This window comes from Stenella coeruleoalba (genome assembly GCF_951394435.1).
Source record: "Stenella coeruleoalba genome assembly, chromosome: 19".
Taxonomy (NCBI): Eukaryota; Metazoa; Chordata; class Mammalia; order Artiodactyla; family Delphinidae; genus Stenella; species Stenella coeruleoalba.
This window is the reverse complement of record NC_137165.1, coordinates 52,766,892-52,793,558: the sequence shown is the minus strand read 5'-3', so window position 1 is coordinate 52,793,558 and position 26,667 is coordinate 52,766,892. Positions and strand designations below refer to the sequence as shown.

The following is a 26,667-nucleotide window of genomic DNA, read 5'->3' as shown; positions in this document are numbered from 1 at the left end:
ATATAGAAGATGTGGTACATATATACACAATGGAATATCACTCAGCCATAAAAAAGAATGAAATAATGCCATTTGCAGCAACATGGATGGACCTAGAGATTGTCATACTGAGTGAAGTAAGTCAGACAGAGAAAGACAAATATCATGTGATATCACTTATATGTGGAATCTAAAAAAATGGTACAAATGGATTTATTTACAAAACAGGAATAGAGTTACAGATGTAGAAAACAAACTTATGGTTAACAAGGGGGAAAGGGGAGGGAGGGATAAATTAGGAGATTGGGATTGACATATATACGTTACTATATATAAAATAGATAACTAATAAGAGCCTACTGTATAGCACAGGGAACTCTACTCAATACTCTATAATGACCTATATGGGAAAAGGACTTTAAAAAGAGTGGATATATGTATATGTATAACCGATTCACTTTGCTGTACACCTGAAACTAACACAACATTGTAAATCGACTGTATTCCAATAAAAATTAATTAAAAAAAACCCCAAAACCCCAAAATTATCAGACTTTTAAATTTTGCCATATATTAAAAAAAAAAGTTTGAATGTTCTAAAAAAAATAAAATAAAGATACAATTTGTAGTATGGAGGTTCCTTAAAAAACTAAAAATAGAACTACCATATGACCTAGCAACCCCAATACTGGGCATATACCCTGAGAAAACCATAATTCAAAAAGAGTCATGTACCACAATGTTCACTGCAGCACCATTTACAATAGCCAGAACATGGGAGCAACCTAAGTGTCCATCGACAGATGAATGGATAAAGAAGATGTGGCACATATATACAATGGAATATTACTCAGCCATAAAAAGCAACGAAATTGAGTTTTTTGTAGTGAGGTGGATGGACTTAGAGTCTGTCATACAGAGTGAAGTAAGTCAGAAAGACAAAAACAAATACCATATGCTAACGCATATATATGGAATCTAAAAAAAAAAAAAGGTTCTCATGAACCTAGGGGCAGGACAGGAATAAAGACGCAGATGTAGAGAATGGACTTGAGGACACAGGGAGCGGGAAGGGTAAGCTGGAACGAAATGAGGAAGTAGCATGGACATATATACACTACCGAATGTCAAACAGATAGCTAGTGGGAAGTAGCTGCATAGCACAGGGAGATCAGCTCGGTGCTTTGCTAGGTGGGTGCTTTGCTCCCACCTAGAGGAGTGGGATACGGAGAGTGGGAGGGAGACGCAAGAGGGAGGGGACGTGGTGATATATGTATACATATAGCTGATTCACTTTGTTATACAGCAGAAACTAACACAACAATGTAAAGCAATTATACTCCAATAAAGATGTTAAGATCACATGACCCAGAACTGCAAAGTGAGACCTCTGGATCCCCCTGATCAAAAGATTGGTTCAGGGATGGGCATGTGATCCAGGTCAGGTCCTGGGATTACTGTTTGTGTATCTTATTTTCTTGAGACATTTTTCAATACCTCATTTGTGATTATGCCATGATTTGGCATCCTCAGTGGTGACAAACCATCTTTTCTGTTAAAAATATTTTCCTGTAGGTAACTTCAAGCACATACAAAAGTGTACAGAGGAATATAATAAACAATGATCAATTTACAACCAACCTTACTTCATGTAGGCCCTTCCTCCTTTCTTTCCCCATCTGGATTATTCCGACACTAATCCCAGAGATCACATCATTTCACCCCCAAATATTTCAGCGTGTATTCCTAAAAAGAGAAGGCTTCTTTAAGAGATATCAATATTAGCCATAATACCATTATCCCACCTAAACAATTAATAATAATGTTTTAGTTATTTTTTATTGACGTATAGTTGATTTACAATGTTGTGTTAATTACTGCCGTACAGCAAAGTGATTCAGTTATACATATATATACCTTTTCAAAAATATTCTTTTCCATTATGGTTTATTCCAAGATATTGCATAGTTCTCTGTGCTATAGTCGGACCTTTTTGTTTGCCAATAATAATTTCTTGTTAATAATGTTTAAGTTACCCTGTTTCATAAAAGTTTCTTTTACTATTTTATTAAAATCAAGATGGAAATAAAGTTCATATATTGCAATTGGTTGCTACCTCAAGTATCTGGGTTTTTTTTTTTTTTTTAGAAATTTTAATTGAAGGGTGGGCACCACGGCGGAGGAGCTGCTTTCAGGGGTGTGGCAGGCAACCAACTTCAGGGAGCAATTCTCCCACTTAGAGAGCGAGAAGCAATGGAAGGTCCACATGGAATTCATCCTGTGTCACCCGTCCGACTACCGCGACCCACCCAGCATCTACCGCTGCCTGGCCAGCTGCTGTCCCTCTCCATTGTCTGGGCCAACCACTTCTTCCTGGGTTACAGTTACAACAGACCTTTTAGACAACGTGATGGAAATGGCTGATGACGTTGAAGTGGCAGACCAGTCACAGTTTACTACCAGAAGTGAATTAATGAAAAAGCATCAAAGCTAAGGCAGAAGATTCATCACATTTTCATCATCAGCTGCAGACTGGAACAGGAGGCTGGCATGAATGCCCACATTGACAACAATGGCTCTTTTAAGCTCTTGGTATCACCAACGTGTAGGAAAGAGGCATTGGAATGGAAGAAAATCTTGTCTAGATTGGCGTTTTAAAAAGTCTCATTCTGGGACATCCTTGGTGGTCCAGTGGGTAAGACTCCATGCTTCCAATGCAGGGGGCCTGGGTTTGATCTCTGGTGGGGGAACTAGATCCCACATGCATGCCACAACTAAAGATCCCGCATGCCGCAACGAAGATTCCATGCTGCAACTAAGACCCAGTGCAGCCTAGATAAAAAAAAAAAAAGTCTCATTCCTCCAGTAGCTATCATTCTAAAAGCATACGTGGGTATTTATGTATTTATAAATCCTGCCCTCTTTTTTTTCAGTTTTTGAGTGTCTAAATGTTTGTTAAAAATGCCTATTTATTTAAATGTTAATGTAATAATGGCAGGTGATGATTCTTACAGTTTGGATTTTTCAACAATGTACTTTTAACTGTGAAAAAAAATTTTAATTGAAGTATAATATATACATAAAAAAGCAAACAAATCATGAGTGTATGGCTCAATAAATTTCTCAATCTCTTTTGATCTGTAGTGTGGCGCTTTCCCTATTTTTTCCTTTGTACTTTGATAAGGAATGTGTTTGTCATGCAGTATTTCCCATGATTTATGCTTGGCTGATTATTTCCGCCTGGTATTATTTAACATGTTCCTCTGTTCCTATTTCTTGTACATTGGCCGTTGCCATCTAGAGGCTTATCAGATCAGGTCAATTTTGGGGCGAGACCATTTCATAAGTGCTGCTGTTTACTGGGCTGTCTCTTTCTCGGACCATCTTTTGAAGGTGGATGTGATTTTCACAAACAGGCAAAAGCCAGCCCTAGCTGAGTCTAGTAAGCAGGGTGGGTGATCAAGCTGGAAAAATGATGGTTTGAGGTGAAAAACAAGGTGTGATCAAGTAATGAATGATTTTCTTGTGTGGCTGGTAAACTGGCCCTGAAGGAAATTCCGAAACTGTTCCAAAAATGTGCTGTGCACTGGCAGCGTCAAAGGCACAGCCACCGAGGGTGACTAACGCAAACGGAACAACAGTGACATTGATGGAGAAACTGTATGTTGGCTATAAAACCATCTTTGTTGTGTGGGTGGACATGCGTACTGTCCTTCTCTAGTCATTAGCTCCTCTTAAGAACCCCTAAATGTCTCAGTGTGCATCACACTTGTGCTTCAAAGTTGGAGCTCTTGCCGAAACGCCAGATCCACTTGTCTTAGGTCCATCGAACAACTCGGACGTGTTGACAAGATGCTGCTGGGTCCCACCCAGCCCCTCCCCAGCCCTGGCGTTTGCCTCATCTGCATTACTCGGCGAGAATGTGGTCAGGGCACCGCAGAAGTCAACAAAAGATGAGGAAGTACGGGGAGCCTCCTGCGCCGATCAGACAGACCAGCTCGGCCCTGAGCACCCGCAAAGCCGGAAGGCCCGGGCTATTTTGATGCCTCGCAGACTTGCCAGTTCCAAGTCAGCGGAACGCCCCGGGGCCACTGCTGGACGCCCCTTTTTTGTCTCGGCAGCCTCCGCCCAGCTACTCGCGAGCCCCGCCCCCCACACTAGGCCCGCCCCGTGACGCAAATCTGGGTGCGGCCAAGCGCCTTTGGGTAGACCTGCCTTGCTTCTGGGCCGACGCCTACTCCGAGCTCCTCCCACGCCCTCCGGCCTGGAGTTGGCGCCTGCGCAGCTCGGCTCGGCCCAGGTTGTCACCCCTCCCCCCTTCCTAGCAACCGTCGTCGCTCCTGCCTCTGCCCCTCGGCCGCTTTCGCGCACGCGTACCCCTTCGCCCGGCCCCGCCCTCCCCGTCACCCGTAACAACCACAGGAGCCTCGCTGGGCCCCTCCGGCTCCCGCCCCACGGCCCACTCCCCGGAACCGGCTGCTGAGCTGCCGCCGCCTGCAGTGGAACGGCGACGGCGCCGCGGAGCCGCCGGCATGAGCTACCCCCGCCGCCCCGCATCCCCGGCCCGGCCCTTCTGACAAGAGGTAGGCGCGCGTCTCCGTGGCGGGCTCCGAGCGCGCCCCCGGCCCGGCCCCTCCGGGAGGCGCGAGGCTCTCGCCTCCGCCTCCCCGCCTTGCCTACCCTTCCCCGGCCCCTCGGCTCCCCTCGGCTCTCCCCGGCTCCCCCCGGCTCCCCGACTCGGGAGCGGACTGTCTTCCCGCCCGCCTCCGGCCCGCCGACCCCCGCGCCGCTCCTACTGTATTGGTCGCCCCCTCCCCGCCTCCACCCGTCGATATTCCCACCCGGGACCCCTCCTGGGGGAAGCGGAGTTTGGGGTCCCAGCCGGCCTCTGGCGCACCTCCCCGGGTCGGCCGGGGCTGGGGGCCCGAGGGGCCGCCGCGCCGGACCCCCGGATCGAACGGAGGGCCCGGCTGCCCCTTGAGCCTGCTCGGGGTGGACTCACTGGGTTTGGCCATTGGCTAATTTTTAAGCACCGATTGTCATGCAGTAGAGGTTGCCCTGGTCCACGGTGCCACTTGGCGGTTGTAACTCCGGATTCCCACGTAGGACGTTTTTTCGGACCAGAGCATCGGAAGCTGGGAACTGGCAGGAGTTCAGAAGCTCGTGAATTAGCAGGTTCTCGAGCGTAGTCGCTTTGGGTTCTGCCGGGCAGCGGAATCCCGAATGGGTGTTACCGAGTCTTAACCGAGCATTACTTTTTTTTTTTTTACATTCTCCCCCCACCCCCTTTGATACTCCGTAATCACCCTCTCCTTCTGTGGGAGACACCCTAAAATTAATTTTCCTAATTAAAAATTTAAAAGGTCGTTGAATTCCTGCCGTGCACCGGCATTATCAGGTTGGCAAAACTAAATAGAACGCGGTCCCAGCGCACCAGGACCTGCCAGTCCCAGAATCAAGATTATAGAACACGGTCCCAGCGCACCAGGACCTGCCAGTCCCAGAATCAAGATTAATGACAGCATTCCAGTTGATTGTGGTGGATTCAGGAGTTTGTCTCTGAGTCTCATGATTTTAGAGCTGGAAGTCTTTCAAGATTATCTCACCCCAAACCTCACTTTGCAGAGGTGGATCTGAGTCCGGGGGAAGTCAAATGACTTGCTTGAGGTCTCCCAGAGTTATTCTTTAGCAGTTTTCAGAGTGCCAGATATGGCTGTTTTCCGCCAGAACCTGTTCTCTCTGAGAGATATGCGAAACATACCAGAGGAGGTTCCAGACCTGTTTAAATGCAATAATATAGGTAGGAATCTTACGATATAAAACGTATCTTCGTAAAGTTTTCTTTTTTTACTGCTAGACTTTGGACTCCTTGAGGATATTACATTTTGTACTTCTGAATATCCTCTCACCATATTCAGCATAAAATAACATTCTTAATGATTATCCTCCGCAGGACAGGTAGGCTCTCTGGATTTATTTTTCTTCCTCCCTTTTAAATAGGGAAGTGAAGTCCCATAGAGGACTCCAAATAAAAGTGTGTTTTCAGAAAAATCCAGGTAGGCTGGGGCCAGTGTGTAAATGTGTCCCTGGCAGGAGGATTCCTGACTTTGAAGTAGGCTTCAGCACTTAGTTGATTGCTTCCTGATATTACAGCTGTTTGAGGCTGGAGAAGTCAGTGGAGCCTCTAGCCAGAGTGCTTGGTGGTATCTCTGCCATTTGAAGATAGATCCCTGAAGTTGTCTTTTAAAAAAAAAAAAAAAATAATAATTAATTAATTTAATTCTTGGCCGCGTGGGGTCTTAGTTGTGGCATGCGTGATCTTTGTTGCGGTGCACGGGCTTCTCTTTAGCTGTGGCGTGCGGGTTTTCTCTCTCTAGTTGTGGCACGCGGGCTCAGTAGTTGTGGTGCGTGGACTTAGTTGCCTCGCGGCCCATGGGATCCTAGTTCCCCGGCCAGGGATGGAACGCACCTTCCGTGCATTGGAAGGCAGATTCTTTACCACCGGACCACCAGGGAAGTCTCTGAAGTTGTGGTCTTGCACTTAGAAAATGGGGATTGACAAGATTCCTTTCAAAATAGCTTTTGAGGAATATCCCATAATTTGAGACACACTAGTGTTTTTTTCCACTTTTATTTTTGTGTGTCCTGGGCTTAATATCTTGAAGTGCCACCATTTTAATTTGGCTTCTAATGGAAGTTGTTGAAGAGAAAATGATTCAAGAACTAATTGTATGGGTTATCAGAATAATGGAATCATGACATCTCACTGCTGGAAAGGACCCAGGGCAGCCCCTGGAGAGGCGGTGAGGCAGGTAGGGCAATGGAGTCCTCCAGCCCTCAGACCAGAGCTGCTTCCCTCACTCCACTTGGGCTTTTCTCACCTTTTCTTACTGTCTTTATCGCCTTCCCTTGTCCTTCTATAATTAAGCCTCGTCTTTTGACTTTTGCGTGCATAGAATTACGACCCGCTGAGATTCCTTAGACTGTAGTATGTTGTGTAAATGCAGATTTAATTTTTTCTACATCATGTTTATTTATCACAGATGTTTGTGTTTTGCAGGTGTGAGAGGATTGCTGTTTTATTGCAATCATGGTGCAAAAATACCAGTCACCAGTGAGGGTGTATAAACACCCCTTTGAATTAATTATGGCTGTAAGTACTTTTCAGTTTACTCTTCAGCTTCTTATTTTTTTAGATATTCAAATTTGGGGACCTGTTGCTCCACTTTTATTTGTTCTGTTTTTATGCTTTTGAACTTTATCGAATTTGTGAAATGTTTTTAAACTACAAGTCTCTGAAAATCAAAATCTGCATGTTTATTTTTAAAATAATTCACCTTAGGGTAATGTATGAATTTCAGTTAATTCTCCTTTTGAAAACACAGAAGTGGGATTGTGACTAAATAATTCTTCCTCTGGATTTTGCTCTTTTTTTGTTTGTTAAAGTAGAAAAGGGATGTGGAGGGCGGGTTTTTCCCTCTGCTGCTCATTTAGACTATGGATGAGTTCACCATATGGAACTGACACTATAGGATGCAGTTTAATTTACCAGATTCTAAGGACTCTGATGAATGAATTTCCTCCGCTAATATCAAATTCATAAGTCATATTAGAATTCTACAAATGGGTAACTAAAGTCTTAATTTTCTTTGTTACTGCCTAAAGAGTTTGGTTCAAAATAAGCATTTCACTAGAGGCAAAAAAATCCCCCAAAAACCCAAAACAAACTTTTTGCCAATCCCTTTAAGATTAGTATAAGGTATTCTTTCCTTTCCCTTCTCTTTTGTGTTATTGTTAAGGTGTAATATAAGTGGATGTACAGGAAGATGCCTCTGTTGTGAAGTATGCCCTGATGAAAGTGTCAGTCTGAACCGCGATGAGAAACCAGAGCCTTCCAGCCCGACGAGAGCCCCTCTGGGCTCCTCCTGGTCTCGCGTAGTTAGCCCCTACTCTGACTATGACACGGAGATGAATTTCTCTGTGTCTGTTCCGTGTATAAATAGAAACTCAGGTGTTTTTGCATATGGCTTCTTCCTGCTCAGCATTGTTTGTGAGATTTATCGAGATCAATTTAGTTTTGGAAAACAAAACAAAACTCAGGTCTTCTCAAGGGAACAATTTAGACTTAGGGCGTCTGTTTTTGAAATTGATGTATAATTTATAGACAGTGAAATGGTCACAGGTTTATAGTTTGATCAGTTTTCACTGAAGAGTGACACGCATCTCTGTCAAGATGCAGAACCTTTCCATCTGTTACCTCAGAAAGTTTCCTTGTGCCCCTTCTCCATCAGGTGTGAGGTTTGGGTTTTTTGTTGTTGTTGCGGGGGTACTCTTTAGTTCTGTATGTTCCTTCAATACTAGGACTGTTCAGTATTTTATATCTAGGGCTTATCAGAAAGGCTTGCTTCCTGTTTGCATGTTCTGGGTGCTGGTTTGGCATTTGGTCACAAGGAGCAGAGGCCCACTCCGGCCTGAGAGCGGGTATTGTCGGTGGAACACATGCTGTGTGCGATGAGATCGCGCAGAAATCCAAGAATGCGAGCCGGCAAGGCTGAGCTCCAAGAGCCCCGCATGGGCGGGTGGTTCCTGGCAGCAGTTGTCCCCGGAACTCACCCCCCCACCGCCCCCCGCCCCGGGCTCTGCCTCCTCCATCTGCCTCTCCCCCCACCACCACCAGGCTGCTTTGCTCTCTCCTGCCTTTCCCTCCCCTGCGCCTTCAGCTCCTGTGCTTTTTCAGCTGGTCATAACCCCTCTGGCTCCAGTTTGCCTTTGTGGCATTTCTTGTTGCCTTCTTTCAGTTTCTAAGTGACCGGTTCTTGTCACATTTCCTAGTTCAGATTCTAGAGAGACTAGATCTGGTCCTTCCCCCTGGGCCCAGGAAGTCGGTTGCTGGCCGGCCTGTGGGTTCCTTGTGGGGCTTGGTCACCTATCCCTTTTCGGTTGGCAGCGGCTGGTGGCGCTGGGGGATTGGTGTGGGGCCGTGGAGGGCAGTGAGCCCGGGAGGTGCCCGGGAGTGGAGCGGGCAGGCATGAGACTGGTGTCTTATGTTTTCCAGAATGCTAAGGACGATTTTAAAATCTTGATGCAACCCTGATCATTTGAGGCAAAGACTAATCTCTTATGCAGACACTAGCTTTAATAAAGAGGTATTTTGATTGTCTAATGTTCAGCTTCCTTATTTTCCTTTCTTTACAGCTTTCAAAATGGTACAGTTTGCCTTGCCACTTTTATGCATGGATTTACAGAAGAAATTGAAATTGAAATTCTCAGCCACCCCTCAATCTTTTAAAATTAACTGATTTTTCACTTGCTTTTGTTTTAAGCAGTAGTAAATTTTTTTTGAGTTGTTAGAAATTATTTTTTAATCTGAAAATGAAATGTTACCTTTTTCCTTCCAGAATTAGAGACAGACGTGCATGTTCGTTAAGCCTGTAGTGATTTTTGTGGTGCCACTTGCCGCTTTTCTGATTGTAATTGCACAGCATAAAATCCTCAGTATTTTCCTTGCTCTGTTTTTTCTCTTGTTGATGAAAAACAGTGGTATAAGTTACTCTAAAAACGTTCTTTTCATTTCATTCAGGATGAGCAAAGAGGTATATAGTTAATGCAAGAACGGAACTATAGCTTCAACAGAAATATTTTTGAGAACCTCAAAAAGTGACTGTGCTTCAGTAATCACAGCATGTGACAGTGACAGAAGTGTTCGTCAGGTGATCAGCTTGTGGTATTGCCAGGTGGATCCAGGTCCTAATTTACAGGGTCCTGTGATGACCGCTGGCGGAGATGCTGTCGTTCACTTAAGGCCTTTGTTTTAACCAAGAGTTTTGTTGTAATTTAGGATTGCCAGGATATGCTGAGGTAGGAAGTGCCTATGTCAGTAGGTATACAGTGGGTATCAAGTATGTTAATTGATTTTGATTGATTTAATGACAACTGATGATTTGTTTTGGGGTCAATATACTGGTAGAATTAAGAAATCATGTAAATGTTAATGGTAAACAAAAAGAATTGAAGTGAAGGTGTTTCAGGAGGCATTTGTGGCATCTGAGGGACATTCTGTTGTTAGATGTGAGCCCAGAAACAATTGTTGGAGCTTCAGTGAGTTGAGAAGTCCCCCAGCTCAGCCCCCTTTGAGGGTGAGGCATCTGAGCCTCAGAGAAGTTAAAGCTTCCACAGTTAGCTGAGGTAGAGAGTTCGGTGTTCTTTTTATCATAATGTGTACCCTGGAATGTGTTATGAGGGTTCTTGTCCTTGAAGATGTCTGTGACCTTTCCAAGCTCAACCAGAAACATTTCCTGGGGCTGCTCTGCCTGACTTGTGGGAGGAGAACTTAATCAGTGAAGAACATTCCAATGGATTGTGCCTTCAAGGATCTGTGGTCTCACCCGGGCCTAGTGAGGTGCCCGCCGAGAAGGGGCTTAAGGTGGGAGGCGTGGTTCCGAGATGCTTGGGTTTGAGTGTTTCATTTTGAAATTTCTGAGGTAAAATACAAATTTTGAAACTTTCAGCTTTCTCCCTCCTGGTGTTCATGGCCCTTTCATAAAGGACACAGAGGGAGGACGAAGGAGAGAGAGTCCATGGAACAGAGTAAAGTGCAGAGGCAGGGGGTCGGGGCACGGGCCGAGGCCTCTGTGGTCACAGTGGCGGGGGAGGTGAGGACCTGTCTCTGATCCTTTTCTCGCCTGGGGACAGCTGCCGTTGGGACTAGTTGGAGCGCGTGACAGGAGAGGCCCCACTGCTCTCTGTGACGTGCCACGAGTCGCTGCCTTGTCCAGCCCCGTTTCTAGTGGGCTTCCTGTCATCCGACGGATTTGGTCACGTCGCTCTCTCCTCTCCGCACCCGCACAGTCTCCCTGTTCTCTCCATCCTGTCATCGTGCTCCCAGACCCCCTTGGCCATCTGTATCCCTAGCAGGTGCATCTTTTAGATTGTGCCCTCAAGTCACATCTCTGTCCCTTTCTCTCCTGAGCACCGCCTTCGGTCCAGCCTTTGGAGGGCATGACCAGAGCTGTTATTTTCTTACTTACACATGCCTCCCTTTGGTCCGTACTGTGTTCTCCTGCCAGACACTGTTTCCACTTGTCAGCCCTCTGTTGAAGTGATCTCTTATCAGTCATATCCGTTCTAAACTGCTTTGCTTTTTCCTCAGGGCCCTTATGTCCTACCCTCTCTGTTTAAGCTTATTTCATAATCATGCAAACTTCCCAGCATGAATGTTTACCTCTATTCTGTGCTGTCCCTGTTTGCCACTCGGTGTCTTTTCCTGCCCCCACCCTTTCTTTTGACACTTCCTTCCCCGCGTTAGATGCTCACCTTCCCCAGCTGTCTGATCCTACTCCTACTGGCCCACCCGCTTCCCTGATGCTGCTCAGAAGCCCTTCGCGTTTCTCTCCCTTTCCTCCGACTCCTCCTTAACGGTGTAGTCAGTGGCAGGTGATTAGTTTCTTTTATTCTCTATTTTGTATGTTCCTCGAGGGCAGAGGCTTTGTTTTTTCCCTTGTTCCCTCCAGCTTCGGTACCAAGCACAAAGCGGGCACTCAGATATCTTTGATCAGCTGGTGTCTGTTCACTTGAGCTTTTCGTGTGAGGATATGGGAAGTGGGTTTGGTGGCTGAAGCTCAGATCTGCGGCCTGTCTTCAGGCAAGGGATTTATGTTTTCTCCACGGAAAAGAGGTAACATGCTCTGACCCTTCAGTTAACCAATGCCTCCCTTAGGAGCAAAGCCCTTTTGTGATGAAGTTGGCTTTTTTTTTTAACAACTTCATAAATTATGCAAAACCCATTTGATAAATTTCGTAGTAGTTTAAGTGATGTACTTTTACGAGTTGAGTAACCGAAAAGCCCTCTTTGCAAGCGTGTGGTTGCTGATTGAATGGCCCCCAGAACAACATTTGCTTCTGCTCTTTTCATTCTCTTGTTTGTTTCGTTCTCTGGTTTTTTCCGTTCATTTTCTCTTTCCTCAGATACCTCATGTCTTCCCACCAAGACTAGAGGATGAAGGGAGGAGAAAGAGATTTGATGTGATACTAGGTGCAGAGCTGGGCCCCGCCACAGACGTGCTCTGTAACCTAGTGTCTAGGCTGGTCACTAGTGGAGACTGTTGTGAGGACGTGATAGAACTAAGCAGACCACAGACGTGACGGTGGGTGAGGCAGGGCCTGGAAACATCCACAGCCTCCCCCATCCCTTTCTGACAGCCAGCCCCTGTCCCGCTCCCAAATACAAGGTGAAATGAATCAGCAGAGTCATATGCTGGCATATAAACTCTGAATGTGTGTCTCTTTTAGATGAAATAGACATTTGTATTTATATTTAAGCTTTATTTCATCCATTCACAGTTTATACATCAGAACAGCTGGGAAGATATGTGGGGGACCCCGGCGTAGGCTCGTGTACTGCAGCGCAGTCTGAGGGGAGCCTCACACCAAGGGCAATCAAGTTGGCTCTTTCTGGGGCGGGGGCGGGGGCGAGGTGCACAGAAATCCGAGCAGCAGAGCGCTTCCCAAGGAGGGCCCCCCATGCAGCCCTTTCCAGATTGTTCCTCTGTTGGTTGGGGTCCTGCCGGAGCCCGGCTTGCTCTGCCTTCTTGCTCCGAGGCGGCTGGCTGCCTCCTGAAGCCCCTGTGTGTTCACCCACCCCTTCCTCCGTGCCTGAAGATATTGGGAGCCCCAGTCTCCTTTCCTCTGATTTCGTTTTCTTCCTCTGACCTGAGTCCCATGCATATTGTGTTTTTACCTTTATTTCAGTTACGAAATATTTTCATTCCATCTTTTGCTTTTCTTTTCGAAGCACATCCTCTTCCTCTCATCCTAGATTTTATCCCTGGGCCTTTTTGTAGTTTCCAGGTTTCTGATGGTTAGGTGTGATGTTGAAATACATCTTTTTCATTAATTGAGGTATTGTTAGATCTTCAGTGAGCCTAATATGCAATAGAATTTGTTTTTACTCAAAGGAATAAGCAGTCTGCATTTTGGGGTCGCTAACTTTTAAAACCAGTTTTATTCAGTCTAGGAGTGAAGGGAAATGGTCCAGTTTCTCTAATGTTATATTAAGGATCCTGGGCAGTTTTTAGTGGGGGAGGTTGTACTCTTTTCATTTATCAAGTTTTTGAATGCCATAGTGTAAATGCTATTGCATTTAATCAAAGCTGGGATTGTAGTCAGACGTGCTTAGCTTTGAAAATGAGCAATTATGGTGTACTTCCATTGTACACTATTTTGTACAGAACCAGGCATTTTCCATTCTCTTAAACCCACTCTCCCAATACATTATGCACTCTGAATTACTTTTAATGTGCTAGGGTGAAGGCAGTTATGGTTCAGTAGGAGATATTTCAAGAAGAAATAAAGCAGGATCTGATTCAGCTCCTTGCCTCTTTGATTTACCTGTTTTTGTCTAAAAAAACAAACAGGTAAACCCTGTATTATGGAAAATTTCAAGCATACAGAAGTAGAGAGAAAGGTACCCATGGCCCAGCTCCAAAAGCATCAACATTTTGCCAATTTGTTTCATCTGCTCTCCCCACTTTTTCCCCCGCTGGTGTATGTAAAGCCGATTTCAGGCATCTTGTCAGTTCATCCCAAAACACTTCAGCATGCACCTCAAACTATAAGGACCTTTTTCTTTTTAAAAGGTAACCTCCGTGTCATTATCCACCCGGCAAGAGTACTGATAATTCCCTGATGTCATCCAATAGCAAGTCCATGTTCAGACTGTCTCAGCTGTCTAAAACAATGTCTTTTTCTTTTAAATTTAATTTATTTTTGGCTGCGTTGGGCTTCGTTGTTGTGCATGGGCTTTCTCTACCTGCGGCGAGCGGGGGCTACTCTTCGTTGCTTTGCGCAGGCTTCTCATCGTTGTGGCTTTTCTTGTTGCGGGGCACGGGCTGTAGGCGTGCGGGCTTCAGTAGTTGTGGCACGTGGGCTCAGTAATTGTGGCATGCCGGCTCTAGAGCGCAGGCTCAGTAGTGGTGGCACATGGGCTTAGTTGCTCTGTGGCATGTGGGATCTTCCCGGACCAGGGCTCGAACCCGTGTCCCCTGAATTGGCAGGCAGATTCTTAACCACTGTGCCACCAGGGAAGCCCCTTAAGCAATGTCTTTTTATAACTTGTTTGGATCGTGCTTCAAATAAACCTTTGTGTTTGGTTATTATGTTTCTTCAGCCTCCTGTGTTCCTTTACATCCTCCTTTTCCTTTGTTTCCTTTCCTGCCATGGCTTTGTTACAGAAACTGGGTCACTTGTCCTTTTCAATTACCTTAACCTTTTGCTGATTTAATTGTTCATGACGGCAAATAGGCACAGGGAGTACACACAGGCCTGAGATCAATCAGTTCATCTACTTTTTAGCAGCTCTGTTTAAACATTCCCTGATAGAGATTGAAGTGAGTGGTTAAAACCGGCTGCTCCTTTTTCGTCCTGGTGATTATCCTTTGTAATTTTGAGTTGCAAATAGGATGCAAAACATTTTTTTCCCAAATTAAACTGGGTTTTTCCATTTATAGTTACTTTGTAACCCACTTCATTGATCCCACTGTTTATAGTGAGCAGTTGAAAGGAGTTAATTTATTGGCAGGTCTGATTAAGAGGGTTTCTGTGTAGCGTCTGCTGTGAGCGCTTGGGGACCCCTGAGGTGGTGGGGGTGGCAGTGGTGCTGGCCAGTCCTTTGTGCTTCTTTCATTAGAGCCCCGGATAGGGATGTCGGTCTAGTTGGGGAAGTGCCCACAGAGAAATTCACTGAAGAGAGGATTTGCCTTGGCAGGTGTGATAATTGATCCTTCTATCTTGATTTATAACCTGTGCGAGAGTGAAACTGACAATTTTATATACTTCTAGTGGAATAATTTTACATGTTGCAACAGAAAGCATGTATCGCATTACAGTTCTCTTGAAAGGTACAATTTGATGTTAGGAGTACTGGCCTTGGTTTTGTTTTTCGTATGTAGGTTTATGTAATTATCACTCTGTAAGATAATTGCTATATATATCGTGATATGTACTGAATCCTTTTTCCATTCCGAAGTCCGCCACGAGTATTTCATAGATCTCTCCTACATGGTTTTGCACTAGAGTATCCCTAGTGCATTGTTCACATGCATAGTGCAGATCTGAGTGATTGACAAGTGTCCAGTTCTAAATGTCTTGCATGTTTGATTAGACGGCTGGTGGTAGCTCTCTTCCTCTCGGGTCTCTGGCCCTCCCTCTGGTTGCCCTTGCTTTTGTTACTCCACCTACCTTACCTCCTTGCCTTCTTGGGTACAGATGGACTCTTCCTTTAATGATAACTTGTTTTGCTATTTTGAGACCCCCTAGTTGAATATTTTGTGTTTTCTGGACATCACAGGTGTTTTAATTGGTAATTAATGCTATTTTAGGAATATCCAGCTCTCTCTCACCCGACATCTCTTCCTGGGCAGCCTCATTTAAACCCATGGCTTCAACCGTCACTTTATAAACCACAGCTCTGAAAGCTTATCTTAAGCCTACACGCAGGAGCTTCCAGATTTCCAGCCAGCTCCCTGCCAGGACATCTCCACCTGGCCATTTCAAGGCAGGTTTAGTACATCTGAAACAGAGTCCACACTTTCCTTCTGCCCCACAAAGAGCACACCAACAGAAAACACACACACACACACACACACACACACACACACACACACACACACACACACACACACACACACACTAAAATTCCTCTGAAAAGCTCTACTTTTCCTCCGAGCTGCTGCTTCTGATGAGCGCCACTGCCACGTGCCCAACCCTCAGACCCGGAACCCAGACATCCCTGACAGCCCCCCTCCCCCCTCAGCCCTGGTGATGGCTGGACCCTTGCCAGTTGAGGAGGTCTTCTGACCTGGGTCTGAATCTGCTCCTTTGACCCTGTTGGCTCAGCCTCAGATCACAGCTCGTCCCTTCACGTCCAGGTCCCTGCAGTGACCTACGGGCTCTGCATCTCAACCCTGTCTCTCCCACCCGCTCTTTCTGAGGGTTGCTGCCGCCCAGTCTTCCAGTTGTACATCTGACCATGTCACTTGCTAGTTTAAAATTCTCAAGTGGCTGCACCTCACCTCCGAGACAAATTTGGACCCTTTAGCTCCATCCCGGAGCCCTTCTCCTTCTACCTCTTAAGGTCTTCTCGTAGCCTTGTCTCCGCAGGCGGGACCCTCACGTGCTCCCCGCTCGAGTTCTGTAGGGTCACTGGCTGCTTCCCAAGTGTGCCATTCTGCTTCCTGGCCTTCGTGCCTGGAGGGCCTTTCTCCATCCTTCTCACTGGTCAGATCCTGTTCTCAGAGGAGTTCCTGCTCTGGGCTCTGGTGTCCCACTGTCACCTCGCCGGTCCCTGCCTTCCTGGAGTCGCTAGGCTTGTCACCTTCCCTTACACTCGAGCATCTTGAGGGTGGGAGCCAAATGTTCTGCTTTTTACCCTGAGCATAGAGGAAGGCCCCAGAAATTGATGTGTCTAAAGAATAAGCGAGGGCTTCCCTGGTGGTGCAGTGGTTGAGAGTCCGCCTGCCCATGCAGGCGACACGGGTTCGTGCCCCGGTCTGGGAAGATCCCACATGCCACTGAGCGACTGGGCCCGTGAGCCATGGCCGCTGAGCCTGTGCGTCCGGAGCCTGTGCTCCGCAACAGGAGAGGCCACAACAGCGAGAGGCCCGCGTACCGCAAAAAAAAAAAAAAAAAAGAATAAGCGAGTCCTGGGATGCGTGCTCTCGCTTCCTGCATGACTCTGCTTCTGGCAGTGAAAATTTCAACAAAAGGTCACATTGGAACATACTCTTTTGGTTGGATTTACTGCTTATACTTATATCGTGTTTTGAAGGAATCTGATGCAAATTGGTTTTTGTAAGTAAAATAGGGTTTATGATCAGTGAACTGAAGCCTATAATTACTATAGTTGACTGACAAACGTGTCCTGGTTTATGTATCACTTGGTGTTTGAGTGGCTTTTTTCGCATAGCAATGAATGCCAAGTATATAAAAAATTTTGTTTCTGTGGTTCTACAGAACATAAAATTCATTTAAAAATTCTTGACTCTGATAGAATAGTATTCTAATTTTCTTTTTGAGATCTCTACAGGTTTAAACCTGAGAGGTTGGTGATGCATGACTCTTCTTTTCTTTTTTTTTTTTTTTTCCGGTATGCGAGCCTCTCACTGCCGTGGCCTCTCCCGTTGTGGAGCACAGGCTCAGACGCGCAGGCTCAGCGGCCATGGCCCACGGGCCCAACCGCTCCGCGGCATGCGGGATCCTCCCGGACCCGGGCACGAACCCGCGTCCCCTGCATTGGCAGGCAGACTCTCAACCACTGCGCCACCAGGGAAGCCCTGACTCTTTTTCTTAATGAATAAGTTACTCTGTAACATAAGGTGGTCCTAATCATAAAATGTGTGTTTTTCTTTTTGCTTGTTTAATGCCTATATATGTTTTAAAAACCAAGTCCAGAACTAAAAGCTACAGGTACATATTTTAAGAAGTAAATTGATTTAAGAGATGGTTGCATTGCAGGATATATGCTATTAATATTGAGAAAGCTCTTCCCCAGATGCATGTTATCTTCATTTTACTGAACACAGAGTTGGTTTAGAATGCAAATTCTAACAGTTCTAAATTCTGATTCTTTACTGAATCAGGATTTCTGGGGGCAGGCCCAGCAGTCTGGTTTCACAAGCCCTGGAGATGGTTCTGATGCCTGCTTGGGTTTGAGGACCACTGGTTTAGATGTCCTTAATTTGGTTTGTAGTAAATGGAATAGGAAGAAAGGAAGTTGGTTTCAGTTATAACTTTTTTTAATTTAAAGATTTTGAAAGGATAGATTATTTAACAGTTGTGTAACAGAGACTCTTGTTACATTTTGTTTTCTTTTGAAGGATTGAACGTACACTAAAAGGAGACTGTTTGCTTTGTGTGCTTCTCCAGACTGCTGTTCTTGAGTTTATTTAGTGATACCAAAATTATATTAACAAGCATGTGCTTCCTTGAACTGGTCTTAACTGAATTATTTGTATGGCTTTATTTGCTAATTTTCAGGTGGAGTAGATTTGCACTTTTTTTTATGTGGTAAAATATACATGACATAAAATTTACCATTTTAACCAGTTCCAAGTGTACAGTTCGGTGGTATTAAGTACATTCACATGTTGTACAGCCATTGACACCATCCATCTGCAGAACATTTGCATCTTCCCAAGCAGAAGTTCTGTCCCCATTGGACACTAACTCCCCTCCCCCTCCCCCACCCCCAGCCCCTGGTACGCCCCACCCCTTTTCTACTTTCTGTTTCTATAGATTTGACTATTCTAGATACCTCACATAAGAGAAATTACACAACGTTTGTCCTTTTTTGACTTGCCTATTTCACTTAGCATAATGTCTTCACAGTTCGTTCTTGTTGTAATGTGTCAAAAGCTTTTTTCTTTTTTAAAGTTGAATAATCCCACATATGCGTGTATATATAGATATACACACTACAATTTGTTTATCCATTCATTCATCAGTGGACAATTGGATTGCTTCCACCTTTTGGCTATTGTGTTTACTGTACATTTTTAAAGTCTAGTTTTTGACTATTATGTCAACCAAAAATAAGTGCATATCTCTCTAGGTTTATTTTTTGGTCTTTTATATTTGATAGATTCCAGATCCAAAAGACAAGTTCCTTGAGGAGTTCAACCACTGTATTTCATTCCACCTGTTCAAAATAGATCTTTAAAGTTACATCTCATGATTGCCACTGCTGTTAGTTTCTTAACAAAGGAAGAAGAGCATCTGAAAGTAGATGTAGAATGATGAGCTGGGGGGCATGCACTGAAACAGAATGGGGGCTCCTGCCATAAAGGAAGGGAAGTGGTAGAGAAAACAGAACCGAACACGTCAAGGTCTGTGAGGTACAACTTGTATCATAGGCGTTTAATAAGCAGCGCTTGATAGATACTTTCCTGATACAGTAACCCGACTCCTACTGTCAGCCTACTGACGATAGATTTTTTATTCTGGTTCATGAGACCGGATAATATTTCCATGGCTCATTACATTCTTTTATGTGGGCAAACACATGGCATCTTTAAAAGCTGACAGCTGCAGGTCCCTGGAATATCAAATGCTCTTCTGAAGTCCACGAATTTATTTTTTACACTCTGGAAAGTAAAACAGTTCTCTGCCAAATACAGCTTAATTTGAAGAAGAATATGCAAAACTGCTATTTTTATTGTCACATATACTCAGTTTGCTCTCTAGTAGACAAAAGATTTCATGGATTAGGAATATTTTTGGAAAATCATGGCATGTTTTGGATTCCGTTGGGTCACGGATGAGTCATGTGACTGTTTCAAAGACAAAAAACGAAGAGAAGAGAAACCCTTCATAGCACTCCAGACATTCTTGTTTGCCTAGGACTTAAGTAACTGTGGTCTGTGAAACATTTGACCTTCAAGATTTATTGACAGAGACAAGATATCTTAAGTATAAAGATGTACTTAAAGATGTGTATACCTCTATTTTTTCTGACTATTATCCTTTAATTCTCTAACATGATTGGTTAATGTTGTGCTTTTATTTATCTATCTATCTATCTATTTATTTATTTATTTATTTTGCGGTACGCGGGCCTCTCACTGTTGCGGCCTCTCCTGGACACGCAGGCTCAGTAGCCATGGCTCACGGGCCCAGCTGCTCCGCGGCATGTGGGATCTTCCTGGACCGGGGCACGAACCTGTGTCCCCTGCATCGGCAGGTGGACTCTCAACCACTGCACCACCAGGGAAGGCCTTGTGCTTTTATTTTGATAATTGAAAAAAATAAACACATTGAGATCATCTGGATACCTATCATATTCATAGCTAAGTGCTATTAGACAGTATATGTTTTCTTTTAAGTTTATTTTGGGGGCACCAAACAGTACTTTTTTCTTTTTATTGAGGTATAGTTGATTTACAATGTTGTGTTAGTTTCTGGTGTACAGCAAAGTGATTCAGTTATACGTATATATATTCTTTTTCATATTTTCCATTATGGTTTATTACAAGATATTAAATATAGTTTTCTGTGATATACAGTAGGACATTGTTGTTTATCTATTTTATATATAGTAGTTTGTATCTGCTAATCCTAAACTCCTAATTTATCCCTCCTCCACCCCCTTTCCCCTTGGGTAACCATAAGTTTGTTTTCTATGTCTGTGAGTCTGTTTCTGTTTCATAAATAAGTTCATTTGTGTCGTATTTTAGATTCCACATATAAGTGATGTCGTATGGTATTTGTCTTTCTGTTTCTGACTTACTTCACCTAGTATGATAATCTCTAGGTCCAAGCATGTTGCTGCAAATGGCATTATCTCATTCTTTTTTATGGCTGAGTAGTAGTCTATTCTCTGTGTGTGTGTGTGTGTGTGTGTGTGTGTGTGCGCGCATAAACACACACCACATCTTCTTTATCCATTCATCTGTCGATGGACATGTAGGTTGCTTCTATGTCTTGGCTATTGTAAATAGTGCTGTGGTGAACATTGGGGTGCATGTATCTTTTTTTTTTTTTGCAGTATGCGGGCCTCTCACTGTTGTGGCCTCTCCCGTTGCGGAGCAAAGGCTCCGGACGCGCAGGCTCAGCGGCCATGGCTCACGGGCCCAGCCGCTCCGCGGCATGTGGGATCTTCCCGGACCGGGGCACGAACCTGTGTCCCCTGCATCGGCAGGCAGACCCTCAACCACTGCGCCACCAGGGAAGCCCATCTTTTTTTTTAAATTTTATTTATTTATTTTATTTTTGGCTGCGTTGGGTCTTCGTTGCTGTTCACGGGCTTTCTCTAGTTGTGGTGAGCGGGGGCTACTCTTCGTTGCGGAGCGCAGGCTTCTCATTGCGGTGGCTTGTCTTGTTGTGGAGCACGGGCTCTAGGCGCGCGGGCTCAGTAGTTGTGGCTCGTGGGCTCTAGAGCGCAGGCTCGGTAGTTGTGGCACGGGCTTAGTTGCTCTGCGGCATGTGGGATCTTCCTGGACCAGGGCTCAAACCCGTGTCCCCTGCATTGGCAGGCGGATTCTTAATCACTGCAACGCCAGGGAAGTACCTATATGGATAGTTTGAATTTTATAACTGTATGAGTTTTTGCCCAGTTTGTTTGTATGTATTTAAGTAACATTACAATAAAAATAACTGGTTAACATTAAAGGTCCAAGGAAACTTTTATCTTTTAAAAGGGGTTTTTGTACGTTACTCAAACCGTTTCTCTGAGATAGATTTTGCTACACTTTCATGAATCCAAGTCAGTTAGGTCCTTAAATTGGGTTTTGTTTGACACTCAGCCAAGGTTGAAACCAACCTGAGGGTGGGGAGGGAGATAAACATTCACTTGAGGGAATTGTTGGCTCAACTGTTTTCAGTGATAGTGGGCAGCCCTTTTGCACGATGGATCAGGAGTCACAGTTCTTTGACTTAAAATTGAGTATTGACTGGCAAGGCTGAGAATGGAAAATAGGGATAGCACTGTCTTCAGCTTCCGGGTCTGACTTAAATCTGTGGAAATTAACACAGCATAAACATTTTGATTCTGCTGTGTCACCATACAGGGGAATGGTGGGGGGAAAAATATCTTTTTATGTTTTTGTGATTCTCATGGTCATGTTTGCTTTTCATGAAGGAAATTTTAGATTGTGAATGGCCCTCAAATGCAGCTGTATCATGTTTTTAACTTAAAGCTTTAAGCTTTTAAGGCAATTTCGTTGGAGAATGTTAGTCATGTAATGGGAAGGCAAAATAGGCCTGGATGCCACAGGGGGATGGGAGACAATTTCAAAACGAGTTCTGCCTTCAGAAGTCTTCTTATCTTATCTCCTGGAGGGGACTGGTAGGGCATTCCTCTGTGCTAGGCCTTGAGCACACAGTGGGCAACCGACAGCATACAGCCCCTTGAGGAGACCTGGTTGCCTGGGCCCCTGTGCGCACACGGGGGTCTCACAGCTGAACCACCATTTAAGAAACACTTAAAGAACGTCTAAAAGACCTAAGAGTAATGACGAGCATGTATTGGGTGCTGTATGCCAGTGTCTCATTCATTGCTCACACTGGCTTTGTGGGGTAGGCTCTTCTCCCCTCTCCTCCCCCCCCTTTTTTGAGATATAATTGATATATAACATTGTATTCACTTAACAATGTAATGATTTATGTACGTATTGTGAAATGATTACCCTAAGTTTAGTTGACATCCATCACCTCACAGTTACACATTTTTTTTTCTTGTGATGATAACTTTTAAGCTCTCTTACCAACTTTCAAATGTCCAATACAGTATAGTTAACATCCCCAGGACTTACTTAGCTTATAACTGGAAGTTTGTACCTGTGGGATAGGCTCTTCTCTTAATCCACTTTACAAATGAGAAAACTGAGATTTAAATTGCTTGCCAAGTAACCATCCCTGCCCTGGCTGCCTCGCCCACTGACCGTGGTGCAGACGGCCCAGGTGGCATGGCTCTGATCCGGTTGCATGTAAGCCCAGACTGCCTGCAGCTGGCTCGCCTCCAGGCAAACCCAATCTCGCCCCTCCACAGGCAGCGCTCAGACCCTTGGCTTTCCTGATTCTGGACAGAGCGAGTTTGCAGTCTTTGCTTTGCGGTTCCTCCCCAGTCCTCTTCCCCCAGCCTCATTCTCCCTATGATCTGTCTGTGTCTGACCTGGTTCCCAGCTGGGCAGTAAGCTTTCCCCCTACTGCTCCATCTTTGGTGGCTTGCAACCTTTCTTGCTCTTTTCTGTAACAGAAGGCTGGCGCTTGTAAGTGGTACCACTGAGATTCAAATCAAGGCCTGGTGATACTCCAGCCCAGGCTCTCTGTTGGCTCTGCCGTGTAGCTCCTTGGTTTGTGTCTGAGTCCTGAAGTGACAGTGCTGGAGGAGAGGAGGGAAAGGGCGCTGTTGTGTAGTTGAGGTGAATACCCGGTAATTGGGTGGTAGGGGTGGCAGGGAGGGAGTGGACGGCAAGTTGCTAGGAGCTCTGAGTTTAAAATAGTGTGAGGCCATGAGTGCTGGCGCCCTCGGGTAGTCAGTTGTGCAAGGTTACCCAGAGAAGGCTTTTGTCCTTGGAACAGTAGATGACGTTCCAGGATTGTGGGAACAGCAGTCTGATGTTTACATTCATTCAGGCCATGATGGGAGCTGAGCAATTCGTTTCCTGACGCGAGTTCTTTCCCTTCCAAGTATACTGTGTTTCTTCATTCTGTGGAAAGCGTTAATACCATTAGCATTAAGCCTGATTCAGGGCTACCTGTAACCCTAACCTTTCAGAGAACATCTTGTTCCTCAGCAACTTCCCTTCTCCCCATTTATTTTATGAAAGTTCTCTTCCCAGCTTTGGTCATTTATCTTTGGGGCCATATTTTCTGCTTCTAGCAACTGAGTATAGTATATTTAGCTAATTAATGAGTTATATAACTAAATCCATGTGTTTCTTGTATTTCATATTACAGAGGGAATATTTTACTCAGTGCCTAAATTGAAATAGTATCATTTCTATCTTTATCCCCTCTTGGCTTTTTCTTTTCCTTAAAGAAGGAAGGAGACCTATATGATATTACTTACACCGAGTTCCTTTTTTTTTTTTCAGTTGGCTAATTATAAACTTAAAATAATTAGTTTCCAACCAAGCCTCATGGATTTACATCCTGTGTTTTTAGGGCCATGGAGGATATAATTAATTTTAGCTTGGTGAACACATGGGTTTTGGGGGTGCATTTTCAAAGTATAGTAGAGAAGGTAAATGTCAAATGAAAATGTTTAGTTTTTAAAGCCATTCACATTAGAAATTACTCTTCCTCTTTTTGTGCAGAGCCAAGTTAGTTCCTGGACTGTGGGTGGCAGTGTCTTTGCTTAGTGATCACTTTTGTCTTCTTTGAGAAGTTTGTGTGCAACCTGGAACGGTAGCTACATTTTTTGTACTTATTCTGTGTCAGGGCTGCTAAACACTCTACATTTTCTTTTTTTAATCTTCCACAATTCTGTACGTTAAAGCAGATGAAGAAACTAAGATGAATTGAAGATGAAGAAATTGAGGCTCATTGAAATTGAGTAGCCTTCCCAAGGCCCTCTTCTGATGGTAGGACTGGGCTTGAAGGCGGGTCTTCTCTCCCAGGGCCTGTGCTCTGAGACATGACGTTGCTCTGGGACACGCCTGGGTTCAGATCCCGGGATGTGACTTCTCTCCGCCTCTGTTTCCTCATTTTATTTTATTTTATTATTATATACTTTAAATAAATTTATTTATTTAATTTTGGCTGGGTTGGGTCTTCATTGCTGCGTGCGGGCTTTCTCTAGTTGCGGCGAGCGGGGGCTACTCTTCATTGCGGTACACGGGCTTCTCATTGTGGTGGCTTCTCTTATTGCAGAACACGGGCTCTAGGCGCGCGGGCTTCAGTAGTTGTGGCGCACGGGCTCAGTAGTTGTGGCACATGGGCTCTAGAGCACAGGCTCAGTAGTTGTGGCGCACGGGCTTAGGTTCTCCGCGGCATGTGGCATCTTCCCAGACCAGGGCTCAAACCCGTGCCCCCTGCCTTGGCAGGCGGATTCTTAACCACTGTGCCACCAGGGAAGCCCCTGTTTCCTCATTTTAAAGTGGGGAGAAACTTGTTTCACAGGAAGAGTCTGCCCAGTACATGCGTTAATCTTCATGAACCTGCTTATGGTGCGGCTGTGGGGAGGCAGTGCTGGCTCCTTCCCCCTTGCCCACCTTGGTGAGAGCTCTTGGCAGGGTGGGCCCTGGCCTTCCATTCCTGCGTCCCTGGTGCCTGCTCTGCAGTGCCTGTCATGGGCACTGGAGGGAATGTTTGTTGAATAAATGATGTTACGAATTTCTCTAGGTTCTTCTTAGAAGAAGTTTTTTTCTTTTTGTTTTTTTTATACCACAGGTAGCTAATAGGCTTTTACCTTTGGCCAAGGTGTTACTTGATCCCTTTCTCTTTTCTTCATATTTAGTAGATTTTAGAGCAGTTTTAGGTTTACAGAAAATTGAGCAGATAGTACAGAGTTGCTATATACCCCTCTACAGCTTCCCCTGTTATTAACATCTTGCGTAGTGTGTTTGTTTTAATTGGTGAGCCAGTGTTTATACGTTATTATTAACTAAAGTCCACTGTCTACATTAGGATTCACTCTCTGTTAGTACAGGCCTGGGGGTTTTGACAAATGTGTAATGTCACGTGTCCACAAGGACAGTGTCTACAGAGTAGTTTCACTGCCCTATAACTCCTCTGTGCCCCACCCCTTCATCCCTCCCTTCTCCCATCCAGCACTGGCAGCCCCTGGTCTTTTTATTCTCTCGGTAGTGTTGCCTTTTCCAGAGCGGCAGATAGGTGGGATCATACATTCTGCAGCCTTTTCACACAGGCTTCTTTCATTAAACAATAATCATTTAAGTTTCTAGCACATCTTTTTGTGTCTCGATAGCCCATTTCTCTTTATTGCTGAATAAGACTCCACTGTGTGGATGTACCACACACTGTCTGTTTATCCATTCACCTTTCGTAGGACATCTTGCTTGCTTCCAGTTTTGGGCAATTGTGAATAAAGCCTTTATGCTGCGTTCCTTTTCACTTAACCTTGAGTTTTCCAGCTGTGCTGATGATGGCGCATCAAGCTTCTTTATCAGGAAATACTGGTCACTACTAGAAATGCTTCCCTGAGTTGGCCTCCATTTAAAACTATATGTATTTGTGTTTTTATTGCTTTTTCAGCTTTATTGAAGTATAAATGACAAATAATAAACTATATGTTTTAAAAATACATAGTTGGATAAGTTTTGACCTATGTATACCTGTGAAACCGTCACCATAATTACGATAGTGAGCATATCCATCACCCCGAAAGTGCTTTATGTCCCATTGTAATTTCTCCCTCCTTCCCATACCAACACACCTCCACCTCCAGGCAACCACTGATTTGCCTTTTGTTACTATAAATTAGTTTGTATTTCCTAGAATTTTACGGAAATAGAATCTAACCTTTTTTTTTGTCTAGCCTCTTTGATTCAGCATAATTATTTTGGATTCATTCATTGTGGATGAAAGATAGTTCATTACATTGTATTGCTGAAGAATGTTCCATTATTTGTATACATTGCAGTGGAAAACATAGGCATTAAAAAAAGATAATACTTTTTCATTCAGTAGTATCTTTCTAATATTTTAGATGTTAGAATCAAGAGTAAAACCTATCATTTATTTTCAAGTTAGGATTAATATTTGTAAACTAGAAAACAAAGGGTTACTTTTCAGTTGGTAAACCAAAAAAGAAAAAAAAGAAAGAAAGAAAAAACCAGTTACTGAGGTTATATTCTAGGCAGAAAACAAAACTAGATCTTTAACTCTTGGGGAGCTAGAGAGGGAGGGATACAGTGGGTAAAGTTGGGGGAAGAGTTGAACAGGAAGGGAGATTGCAGGGGTGGGAGGTGTGGCTTCCAGAGGCCACACCTGGGAGGGGCAGGGCCGGTGGCCTGACAGTGGTCCCTCTGCCCCCAGAATCTCTTCAGAAAAGGCCTTTGAGCCACCTCAGTCAGCTGTCCTTGAAAGAATTAGCTGATGTTTACCTGTAAGTTGGCTTTATGATTGGTGTGCGTTCAGAGGCTGCCTGTTCCCCCCCCCCCCCCCCGCCCCGGTACGCAGGCCCCTCACTGTTGTGGCCTCTCCTGTTGCGGACGCAGGCTCCGGACGCGCAGG

The 26,667-nt window shown here is 44.7% G+C and overlaps 1 protein-coding gene across 3 annotated transcripts in view; it reads left to right on the top strand.

Annotated features, from left to right (window-relative positions):
* Positions 1 to 4,380: 4,380 nt before the first annotated feature.
* Positions 4,381 to 26,667, top strand: part of SEC14L1 (SEC14 like lipid binding 1) — a 51,952-nt gene continuing 29,665 nt past the window's right edge. Inside the window, exons 1-2 of one of the 3 annotated variants that reach the window (XM_079904582.1) lie at positions 4,381 to 4,562; positions 7,040 to 7,132. In XM_079904582.1, coding sequence (XP_079760708.1) covers positions 7,070 to 7,132 — 63 coding nt within the window. In that variant the 5' untranslated portion in view covers positions 4,381 to 4,562; positions 7,040 to 7,069. Of the gene's footprint in view, positions 4,563 to 6,146; positions 10,403 to 26,667 lie in introns of those variants that run through there. The other 2 variants (XM_079904583.1, XM_079904584.1) reach the window with 2 other exon arrangements.